Genomic DNA, 12,996 nt, shown 5'->3' on the forward strand with positions numbered 1-12,996 from the left:
ACATTTTTTAGTTTATTTTAAAATAATTTTCTGTTACTTGTATTAACTAAGTTTTTCTTAACAGTCCTTCTTACAAAGGTAGTCAATTTTCAGTGTATGTTTGTGAAATTACCATTACAATCACAAGAAATAATTAAAAATAAATACTTCTGTAATGGATGTGACATTCTTTCTTGTATGTGTTAAAATTTAAAATGTTGCAAATAAATAGACAATTAACATCAACATTTCAGATGCAGGACACAGTTTTGTGATTACGGAAGTGCATTGCTGCCACTAAGGGGAAAAAAAATTGCCCCCTTATCTTGTAATTACGAGATAGCAATGCTTACGTCAGCAAATGTACAACCTGTTACGTTGTGCACTGAACACATGTAGAAGTTGTGGTGAACTTGGCTGGCACTTTCGGTTTAATGATTGTGTCCAGCGCTGCAGATTTTGTACAGATTTCGACTGGGATTTAGTCATAATGAAATCTTGTCAATTTTAGCCAATATGAACAGAATCATAATAATGAAGCCCTCACAGCCAAAACATTGTGTTTTTTTTTCAGCATGGAATTCTGACGTAGCTACCAACTTGATATAGGTATTATACTACAATTGTGCTATCGCGTGAGCACATAAAGTACGCGAGAATTACTAAGTCATAATTACGAGATATGTTTCTCGTAATTACTAGATAAGGGTGAGGATTTTTTTTTCCTTGGTGGCAGCAATCAAAGAACAAGATAGACAATACTGATGCCAGACACACATTGTGACTTGCTCAACAGTGCCTTCCTGGACTGCAGACATTATAATTGCCATGTCACAGAGCGCTCTCTCTAGTTGCACTCCATTATTGAAATTTTACTCAACTGGAACTAATTTCATCATGATCTCTTCATAATTACAACAATTTCCAATGGCAAAGCGTAAGCGTAATTTAACATTTGCAATTTTTTTTATTCGCGATAATCTGGCCAAGGGGGCCTTGGATGGAAGAAGAGTAGAGCCCAAACCAAACAGAAAATTGTTAAGCACATCTTTCAAATTAGCTTCACAACAGACTAGGACCATGTGATGAATCGAGTTTGTGAGTCTCTCCCTACTCCCTGCCTCGTTTTTACATTCTAACGAATGCTCCTGGATCTGTGTCAGCCACATACAGTACTGTAGGAATGACAGACTACAGATGATCTTACAGGCTCACAGACAATGTTAATGCCCTTTTTATACCTTTCGGTCGTGGGGCATGCTAATCACAGAGATTGGGAGGCAGAGACAGAAACTACAGGCATCTGTTGGATGCAGAGGAGGGATTCATGTTACGAATGTGATTACTATAAGTTTCTGATTACTGTTGTTTAAATTGCTCTATGTTTTTTTTATTTACTTAAAGCCAATGCATTTGTACTTTAAGTATCATATAAAGGAGGGTTATTTATGTCTTTTAAACATACATACCATATACTTGTAACAGATACCTCTTTGATGGTAGTGTAGCAGGGAATCTGCACATGAACCCAACCTAAATATGGGAGGTTAAACAGTCTAGGGAACCACACTGCTGCTACACTCCCTTTTCTACCCTGTTAAGTCACCCTTCTAATCACACATTTAACTCCACCAGAATCCAGTAGCAGTGGAAGTTCCTCACCCAGTCAATTCTGATGACTGGTCTGACTCTTCCCCATCTTCTTTCTAACCAGCAAGCTAACACAGAAACACAGAAACGACCGAGGCTGCTACTAAATGAGAAAACTAATTACTTTCACTTCCTTTAGAGTACATGTAGCTGTAAAGCTTTTATAAATTCCTCCTACAGATTTCACTCATCCTGAGATCATACAATCTCACTGTGGCAAGTGACTGTGATGGTCTGATCAGACAACCTCGGTCTCCTCTTTGAGTGCTTTTACAGAAAACTGGCCTCCCCAGGTGCAACCTATAGTAAAGTCCTAGTTGCCTTGTAACAATACTGCAATACATTATGTAATGATATAGAGGTGTACTTGTTTATATGTGAATCTGGCAATTCGTGAGAGATTGGCGGACAGAATGTCAAGACCCCACTGTATATGAATTAACAGAGCCAACCAGCAAACTGGACTGATCTGAAAATCGGTGCTAAAAATAATGCCAATGGTGGATAAATGGATGATCCAGTTAGATGCTGCCAAAGTTTGAAGACTCCATAACAGAAAGCAAGAGAAAGCAACAAAACCAAGACATAGATACTAACTAATGTGTAAATAAATGCAATATGATCTTTAAAAATAAGAATAAAGACAACCCAGTAATAAATACATTTTGATCACTCTTGATCCTTTTTATGTTAGTCAGTTTAGTTTATGTTTAGTCACAGTTTACAGGGATACCACCTCTATACTAATCGAGAATCATCTTGGAAAAGAATGAGAGAAAATTAAAATGACTACACATTAAGGACATTTAAAAAAACTATTTAAACTGAGATAGAACACAATTGTTGGACATGGATTTGTAAGTTCAACATCAATATGAAAACTACAACTGCTAAAATGAAAAATAAGCTGAGGCTCTAGGGGGTGGAATAATGAAAGCGTTGCAGTGAGATCACAAACAAAAACTGTACAGCAAATACACAAATAAAACTGATAATTATATGCCTATGAAACTAACAAAACACAGACTTCACCATTCTCAGATGCTAGTGTCACGATGTGTTAGAATGTTTAGAGTGTGATTACACAGTAACAGGGCTGTTATGTGGTCCAAGATTGTGGCTGGAGAATCTCAGTTTAGTTCTGCAAAACACTGAAAGCTGTTAGACACATGGGTTCCTCTTACTGTTATCTTTAAGGCTTTAAGGCAGGAAAACTTGCCAATGAAATTACTACCACAAAATTAAGCTCAGAATCCAATGTACATTCTCTCTAATCGCTGTCATTATTGTTATGGCTAAAAAAGGACTTATTATTATGACTCTAGTATTAAGCCTGTTGAATCTTAATTATAGTATATAATAGTTGTACTATTTTTAATAGAAAATGATTTCTATTGACAGATTATAATATAGTGATAACAGATCACTAAACAAACAAATATATTCAATGTAAATTAACCTTTATATTCAACTACTGTATGTCGTATTTGAAAACAAAAAAGTGAATGCACCTTACCTAGGCTTACAAAGACACAAAACCTATTGGAAATGTATTTGGCATAAATTGTCTGGATGAGGGAATGACAATGTGACTGTACAAATGAGGGAGACAGGAGCCCCCCTCCACACTTTGCTGCAAGGGTGAAGCTGGGGTGCAGGGAGGGACGTGTGAAAAGAAGTGAATAGGGGGCACTACATAGGAGGCGAGATAATTTTGCATAGGAAAGTGAAAATTGGCAAGATTAGAATTTGACCTCTTCCCAAACTTCTGCTTTAAAGTTCCATTTGTTTCAGCTGAGTGTAACTTGTAGTTTTCTTTGCATTTGATGTGCATTTGATATATTTGATATGGTCGGAAAAACAAATTAAAATGTCCAGTTTTTTACATGGTCAATCATTCTAAAGTCATATTAAACTTTATCTTAACCTTTAAACTCACCCAAAAGTCCATGTAGCTCAATTACATAGCTGAATCTTCCTGTTACAATGGTTGGAGCATCCCAAGACACTGAGAAAGATTTTGAAGTGATATTCCATGCTGTGAGATTCTGAGGTGGGTCTTCAGGTGCTATAATAAAAAATATTACAACTTAATTAATTATACTTCTAATTATGAAATGAAATGTTCATATTAAGTGGATTTAAATACCCCCTAACAACGTTAGCATCACTTTTTTGTAGTGTATCAGTGATACAGCATGACAAGCCAAACTGTTGTATATTGTACTATACTTCACAGGACTTTCAAATAGAACATAGTACTAAGTATCCATACTGTATATTATAAAAGGTAATATTAACTCTCAAAGACTGAGTATTTGTTAGCTATAAAAACATACAGTATATATCTATACAGTGTCCTAAAAAATATTTGTGTTTAAAAAGGTGTAAATAAAATAAAAACATTTAATTATATTTATTTTGGTACCACCAGTTAGTGAAAATCTGGATCTGCTGATCCAGTACAGGGTCACAGGGGGAGCCAGAGCCTAACAAAACAAGCAATTGGCACAAGGTGGGATATGCCCACCAGACAGGACACCGGTCTATCATGGGAGGCACACAGACACACAAATACAGTATGCACTGACACCAGGGCCAGTTTTTTCAGAAGCCAATTAACCAGCCAACATGTCTTTGGACTGTGGGAGGAAAAACCCAAAGGGGATCAAGAGCATACAACCTCCACACAGATAGTATCCTAGGAATTGAACCCAGGTTCTCGGCACTACAAGGCTGACCACCGTGCCACCCAACTGTATAATTAATAGTTTTCATTTTCTTTCTAACTGGGGAAAATGTACTGGTTTAAAGTTTGAAACCATCATCAATTAAGAATTAAAGTAAAATTAAAACAATATTATTAGGTTCAACAGGCTTCATGAAAGAAGAATTCCAAAACAGTTATTGCTTAGTTATTTCAAATTATATTTGTGTATTGTAGGTATTCAATGTAGCTACCCAAGAAATACTTTTTTCAAGGTACTCCAAGTTTATGGAATTCCAGGTATTCCCACAGCTGCTTTTCATTCTTGGCCTCATCCTGCTAACTTTTGTGTGTAGTTCATCCCACATGGGTGGTACAGATGTGAGATCCAGAGATTGCAGTAGTCAGGCAAACCTTTGGAGACACACTGTGTCTCCCTGATATCTAAGTAGCTTCTGCACAAAGTAGAACAACTCCATTGCTCATCGGCTTGCATTACTTTTTCATTTACGATTCCCCTTTCAAACTTTTTATGTAGCTTTTTATGCTATCTAAATATTGGACAAAAATAAGTGTAAAGTGTTTAAAATAATTACACATTTTTTTAGAAAACAAATTCTACATTAACATTACATTATTTGAAAAAAAAATCTTAACAATGCAGTTTTAGTGATAAAAGTTTTTAAAGAATAATAAGCACATTAAGAAAGACTGTGGCCAGTACTCATGAGCCATAATACACCCAACTGTGACATGAGCCAAACAAAAATCAACTTGCAGGCCTGTTCATCTACAGAAAATAAAAACATTAAAGAGCTCCTTAAAGTAAGCACTGCATAGAAGGCAAACTAGTGCGCTTACTTACCTTCTCTGCACAGAACAGTTACAATAGCAAACAAAAAACTAAATTTAAAAGGGTCTTGATCCATTTCCAGAGCTCCTTGTGAGTGGTAACATTCATGCCATTCTTTTCCTTTTGCATAGCAGAAAAAAATTCCTCTCCACTAGCTACAGAGAGGTCATGAATATGTAGCACAGCCACGGTGCTGTCCATCAAAGTCAAAGAGCAGATGAATCAGGGGCATAGTGTGGAAATATTTCCTCTCCTACACTAAAAACATACAATTCTAATGTGTTTTATTTTATCTTCCCTCTGCATAATAACAAAGAGAACTGTTAAAATCACAGGTTTTTGGTAGAGTGGTACTGTATATGTGGATTCCAATCTGACTGGCAAAGAATATTGAGAACTTAACTGTAGCTGAAAGGAAATGTTTTGTATGCTTAAACCAATGCCTTTTCAGTTTCTTAATTGTTGTGCTAATTTGAGCTGTTAATCATCGTATTCATTTGATTTGCCATCAACAAGACGAGTATTATTTATTCATTTCAGTAAAACTAACAGAAATAAATGTGGAATCCCTTTTAAGTGATTTTATTTTTTTGGGTTGATTTTTCTGGATTGATTACTTCAACATATGTTTGAGCAATGAATAGGAAGAGTAAAGTTCTTGAAGTAAAAATAAACAACCCAAACATATTCAGAAAAATACAAGAATATCATTGCAATTTCTTAAAACCATATAAATTAAACATCATAATGTCAATCCAGATGAACTGTCTGAAAACTGTGTGAATAGGTGCTCTTTAACCAATGTGATATCCAGTATCATAATTATTAGGGACATAGTTTTTAAGGTCTCATCCTTAGTATTATCTTTATCATTACTAAAATGTTTGTTGCAAACTACTTAAAAATAGAAAGAAAAAAATATTCATAAATTAGTTTACATTTCTTCTGTGCATAAACAGCCAGTAGCTGTCAGATTTATAATCTGTGGGTGCAATCCAAATCCTGTAATTTTCAATCTACTTCCTGTCAGGTTTTCTATCAATTCAACATCTACAGTATTTTACTTTATTTGCTTCATTGACAATAAATTTACAAGATAAATCTTATAGGAAGAACATCTGACTGAGGCTACTCAAAATATTACAATAATATTAAGTATTTCATAGTTTACACATTGTTATGGTTTTAAATTTAGACTAAAAATTTAGACTACAAATAAGGCAAAAATTTATGTTGATGTTATATACTCAGAAAAACCAAATGTAATAGTCTACTTTTCATTATGCAGAAAGTTTCCTACACTTACAATAAGGCTTTGTTCATTCAAAAAGACTCAATAGTACAGCCCTGTAAGAAGAGCTTACTTTCTGGTCTCTTGCTCTGCTTAAGGACTTTTATACCCTGCTTCTAAATCCTTGCAACCGGTGGAGTCAAATATAAATCAAATCCACTACATATCATCATTTCTTTACCTGAACTTTTGTTTCTAAGTAACAGACACTTGACTTTCATCTTGAACCCAAGAAAAAGACATTGCATTTCATTTTCTTCATATTAGTAAAATGTTTAATGTCCATATTATGAATTTCAAGGTATGTTTCCTATTTTTAGAAAAAGGTACCGTAGAATAGATGTAAATGTGATTTTTCTAATGAGGTATGCAGATTTTGTAGTGTGTTGTCTTAATGTACCTAACATAATACATTTCATAATCTTTGACACACTTGAAAGTAAATAATTTTAAAACTATACATGTGTTTAAAATGTTATCCATGTTGTTGTCAAAATGATATTAAACAGAAAGCAAAATGACATGCGATGTTAAAGATCAAACAGTTAAACTAGTTAAAATAATATTTTAAAATTATAGCACTTACATAACAGAAAATATTTTATCTAGTTATGTATTTGATTTACTGTATATATTTGGTATTATTTGATCGGAACTAAGATAGCTTTAAAAGCACCTTTGCTCTTTTACTTTACCATATTGACATAAGCTTGTGGACGGCTCTCAGAAAAGTCACAAAATCACATGAGTGCACCTGAATGTCTTTTAAATCTTGGCTCATGAAGAGTTTAGCAAGCTACTTTGGACTTATAAGGATCCGGAAGACTACATGTACCACACCAGGGTGTAGAAGAACCTCTTTTGTGATATGTTACCAAATAACTCAATAGTATTAATACTGGTATTCTGGAAAAGAGAACAGCAGATGTCAATATAAGGATTATGGGAATCCAAAACTAAGTAATCAAATTTCACCATCTGTTTTTCTAAGACTCTAAGACTCCTAAAGTGAATTGTGTATTGTGCATAAATTTTCAAAACAACGTTCTAGAACAATCATGATAACCTTCAAAGTTAAGCTAAAAAAACAAAAACCTACAGGTAAACTACTGAGCTATTAATACTGATTTTGTGGCATACTTTACCAATTAAATTGAATGCTTTCTGTATATAACTATAAAAGCTTTGCGGACTACAATTTTGAACTAAGTTTCTTCTTTGAAGTCTATCTTGAAAGATCAATTTATATATAAAACTAAATAAAATATTTGACCCAATTTCTAATTTTATACTCATTACTAGATTCTAACTTTAAACAGCTGGAATCGAATAGAATTAGATTCAGGGTAGAATCTACTTGGGTAGAATTGTTTATCAAATTTAAAACTACTCAGATATTGGGTATGGAATTTGTCGTATGGGCCTAAGATTATCATGAGTCTTAAGCAGGCTACAACAGCTAAAGACTCATAACTAATTTGACTTAATGTGAGGAATCGTCCTTTGTATACTTCAGAATGTGCATTGAAATGTACTGTACATGTAGGACATACGCTTCAGTTAACCAAGGGAAGCAATGAATAGTGCAAGACTTCAACAAGCTGGGTCACAGCAGCATATCAGTACAGAGTCATATTACACTCTGTGGCTTGCCAACATACCTAGTGTTTGTGCCTCGATGAGTTGATCCTATGTGAATTTCTCCTTTGTGTTGGTTAAGTACTTTTATTCCTGCTCAGAGGTATCCTGTTTCTGGTTTATGCACAGAACACCCCATAAGGTAGATATTTCCTGCTTATTTCACTCACTCAGAGTCAGATATTGTCCTTCACAGCTGACCAGTTCTTTTTATTCCTTGGCTTAATCACCATAGGCTGGCATTTAAATGTCAACCGGTGGCATCATGGATAAAACTGACGGATATTTTGTGCTTTAGCACGATTGTTCAAGTCGAGTAATTTTAGAAAGTGCAATATTATAAATACGTGCATGCACCGGAATATATTTCACATTGGTAATAAATGAAAAAAGTCCCCTATTTTACAGAAAACATCAATGAAACAATAAAGTAATAAAGTAACAGATATAGTAGTACTAAAACTACATTACTTCTAGCTCATATACTGTAGTACAGTATTTAGTAAGGCAGAAATAATTTAATTTACTTGCTTAGTGCTTTATTATTTTAATCCTTAGTGATATTCTGTTGTTGCCTGTACTCGGTATGATATTTTGCCTTGTATATTTCCCAATATTGAGTGCAACAAAATAAAAAAGGAATTAAATATGCTCACGCAATGCTCTGAAACTCACTAATAAAGCATTTCAAACTAGGCATGTAAAAATGACAGGATTCCTTACTGTAATCTATATACTAATGAAATCCTTCAATTAAAAGCATTTTTAATATAATATTTTTTTACAAACATATTTTATCTTATTGGATGTTCTTAAATAACAATTGTAAAATCAAAAAAGGTATATACAAGAGCACAAAGAGGGATTAAAAATCTTTAACAGCTTCACTAGCCAAACTAGCCCATTTGGTTAATACTGTTTCTATCTCATTTAAGGGTAAAAAAATAGACTGATGAGGTAAGATTTAGAACCACAGAGCAGAGGTGTTATTAAAATTATTTGTCTGTTAGTCTGGGTTTCAAATGAATGCTGGAAATTGACTTTAGAAGAAGATGCTTTTGTGACTACTTGGATTCTAAGGAGAGCAAAATTAGGATGCTAAAGTTTACGTTTAAATGTTTATGTATGTATGTTTCTTGCATATTTATTATTATCATTTATTTATATTTAAATAGGAGATTGTTAAGTTCCTTTATTTAAATTTTTAGATGGCTCACTGCTTTCTATTTCCCCTAACAAACAAATATAATGTTTCTATGATCTGTTCAATACTTAATAATAATAAATTACTTGAAGTGCTCTTTTTATTATAAAGCAGTTTCAGAATTTTAAATGAATAAAAATGAACTTGATTATTGATAGTACAATTATGTAACATGTTATAACATTTCATCCCTGATTTTTCACGGATAGTTCACTTCCAATTTACATATTAAACTCACTGCTCATTGAAATTACAACAGCTGGAAAATAGCATGACCTTCCTGACAATCCCACAGCCTAAACATCAATCCTTGCCTACTTTCTGCAACCTATAAAACCCTTAAAGCATGTCTGGTTCTCCAAGTCATCCCTGTGAAAAATTACATTTTACTTCTTGGTTGTATGTACAGTATGTCTTGATTGATGATTGTGAAGTTACCTGATTCTGGCATTCTGACCATGTAACTTGCAATCTGTCCCTCCCCATCACTGGTGAAAGCAGAAACTTCAAACACGTAAGCAGTGTAAGATTTCAGCTGGTCCACCACCACGCTGATTGGTTTAGCCCAGGAGGATGCAGGAGGTATGGCTGATATGGTCATCGGTGGAGAAGAGGCGGAAGTCAACAGAGAGGACACAGAGGGGCTGGGTGTACTTCTTGAGAGGATTTCAGCCGCATCCTGTCATTCATACAAGTACAATAAAAATGACTTGAATGTCTTTTGTAAACAAAACATGTATTGTCTTATTTATTTTTATCCATTTGTGTTCTGCTGTACCTTAATGCTGCTTTTGATACTTTATAAATTTTGTTATTAGATTTGCTTTGTTGTAACATAAATCTTGCCTGATATCTGCTATCTGACATCTAAACCGATAGAACACCGGCTGTTCAAGCTGGAAGCTATTGAAGCTGAAGCAACAGGTGCTCTGCAAGGATCTATTCTTGGTCCATATCCTTTTAGTATTTATATGTTTTGATTATGTCAGGGTCATATTCTTCGCATATATCACATCAGATTTTACTGTATGTTTATGCTATCGATAACACTTAAATTGGTGTCTGTCAAGGAGCAGTTTAACTTGTAACAGTGTTTAGATTATGTTAAAAATGAATGCAGCAAAACCTTTTTACCTTTAACCTGTGACAAGACCAAAACTGTGTTGACTGGTTCTCCTTATCAACTCTGCAAATATGTCAAGCTTAGTTTGACTACTGATGCTCCTGTGCAAATAAGAAATCTTGGGGTAATTTTTGACCGAGTCTTGGCTCGTGTTCACAGTGTAGTACAGTGTAGTCTGTCTTTTTTCATCTTCAATGTGCATATCTGTGCACACCACACACCGTTATATTAATGCATTGCCTGCTGATCTTTCCAAACATTCATAATAGGTTGAACTGTTAACTCCCTATATTTCTATAGACTGTTTGTGCTTTGCTGACATTCTGTTTGTTCCCAAAAAGAGACTCCTAAAACTGAGAGACCAAGCTGTCTATTTTGTCATTCCAAGACTGAAATTATTTCCCTGTTAATATCAGATCTTATAAATAAGTCAGCACTTTGCAATACTGTTTAGAAATCACTTTTATATTCTAGCTTTTAATTGTGTGAAATTTATAGTGTCTTGAGATGATGTGCCATGTTTTTTATTAATATTATTATTAGTTGTATTAAGAGCTATCATGAGCAGCAGACAATAATAATTCCTTAAACAGAGATTTTCAGCCCAAAGAATTTTAAAGCACTTTACACACAAGAGGGGCCACACTTCAATCACTGCTGAAGTGACACGTCACAGTCATTATATGATCAAGAGTCTTGATCTGCATGCACTTCTCTGAGGACAGCTTATTCACTGCTCGGAGATACAGTACTTGTATTATACTGTACATTTTAGCCTGTTTCACCATATGCAGCAGCTATCTAGGTATCCTTTACAGTGTAATGATGCTCACTATCACCAAGCCCAATTATTCAACAACTTCTCAATCACAAGGAATAACCAGAAGGAAGTGGTGTGCGAGGTGTCCTGATTTCTCCTGCACTAAACGTGTCTAAGACTGTGCTGCTTTACAGCATCACTGATTTCCTGAATGTTGATCTTTATTTGTTTAGAGATACATTTAGTAAAAAGGGCTTAATGCCTTAGACACTACACACTTGTTTAATACTCATTAAGATGTATAGCTATAATTTCTTTAAAGATGATTAAAATGATCATTTCAAAGAAATAATTTGAACTGATTTCCAGTTGTGAACTGATAAAGATGTGAATGATGTCTCAAGATTGGTCATGAAGAAACACAAATTGCTAATGAAAAGCAATGCATGACAGAATCAGCTAAGTTAACCTGCATTTGAAATTTAGGAGAATTTTGAAGTTCTGCAGATTTACAGTATATGGAAAAATAAGTGCCTAGCCATTTTACCTGGTACTAATCTATTTCTGATATGCAATCATTTATTGTACAAAATAAATTTCACCACTACAATTCACCATTAGAATAAAAAAATTGGCTAAATAACAAAATCGGTAACACATGGACATTTCTAGAACACAAGAAGTAAGTTATGGGAAGGAATTTATGGAACCTTTTCTAAAGGTTTTTTTTATTATTTAGTTTTTTTTATTTTACAGCACATGTTACATTTGTAATCTTTATTAAACATTGATCCATGTATTTTTTTTGATAAGGCCCATTGTGAAATTACATCAGAATGGTGCTCATGATGTTTTCTTTGCTCTGGTTACAATGTGACAATTCAATCTACAGACAGAAATGTGTATTCTTGTTATCACTGATAACTGGACAGTTATATACTCACTGTTTATAGTGATTTAAACCACGTGAATACATTTATCCACACATGTGGTCCATTTCTATGCTGTAATAGTATTAAAAATGTACAATTCACATGATTTAGTTTCACACTAAATGAAACTAACTGCACAAGTTCTTAAATTACCAGTATGTATAATTTAATTTTTTATTATGCAATGATAATGTTACATCTTCATGTTCAGCAATATGGTGAATACATTTGTTTTTTACTTTATAAACAAAGGTACTTACATTACAGTGAGGTAAAGTCCCTTTCATGATGTCTTCTGCATTGACTTCCCAACTTCTTACAGTTTGTCCATTTCGAGCATGTTTTACTTTGATGGAAAATTTAGTAATAAGTCCATTTGTGCGTATGGGTAGATACCAGGTAACCTTCACAGTTGAGTGATTGTATGAAAAAGCAGTGAGATTTGTAACAAGGCCAGGAGCTAAAAAATAAATGAAAAAAAAAACACATGATAGAAACACAAGTGAGTGTTTAACAATTCATCTTGTGATGTAAATCAAAAGGGCTTTCAAAACAAAAGAAAGTGTTCTGTTTAAAAAGAAATACATACGGCTTTCAGCTGTTTTGAAGTAAAGTGAGCTGGTAAAAACTCCAATGCCTGCACTATTTTCTGCTGCCACCTGCAGAAAAACAGATCACCCGAAAACAAAAGTATAAGAAATCTAATTGTTAACATGCTCACTTCACTTTTTCAAAGATGTAGAAGAGCAAATTCATACTTCAAACCTACTACAACGTATAACTGCAACATTTCTCTATACCAGAAAGGAATCTTGTGCATGGTAAAGCCCAGAGACTTTCAACAGTGAAGCCTCTTTAC

The 12,996-nt window shown here is 34.0% G+C and overlaps 1 protein-coding gene across 5 annotated transcripts in view; it reads right to left on the minus strand.

Moving 5' to 3' along the window:
• The window catches only part of ptprq (protein tyrosine phosphatase receptor type Q), an 86,920-nt gene that overhangs the window by 48,644 nt on the left and 25,280 nt on the right, over positions 1 to 12,996 (minus strand). For all 5 annotated transcript variants that reach the window (XM_015352885.2, XM_015352886.2, XM_015352884.2 and 2 more), the window contains 4 exons: positions 12,727 to 12,796; positions 12,398 to 12,597; positions 9,761 to 10,001; positions 3,569 to 3,697 (listed from right to left, as the gene is read on the minus strand). In XM_015352885.2, the coding sequence (XP_015208371.2) occupies positions 3,569 to 3,697; positions 9,761 to 10,001; positions 12,398 to 12,597; positions 12,727 to 12,796 (640 nt within the window). The remainder of the gene's footprint in view (positions 1 to 3,568; positions 3,698 to 9,760; positions 10,002 to 12,397; positions 12,598 to 12,726; positions 12,797 to 12,996) is intronic.

The sequence above is a fragment of the Lepisosteus oculatus genome, chromosome 7 (genome assembly GCF_040954835.1).
Source record: "Lepisosteus oculatus isolate fLepOcu1 chromosome 7, fLepOcu1.hap2, whole genome shotgun sequence".
NCBI classification, from domain to species: Eukaryota; Metazoa; Chordata; class Actinopteri; order Semionotiformes; family Lepisosteidae; genus Lepisosteus; species Lepisosteus oculatus.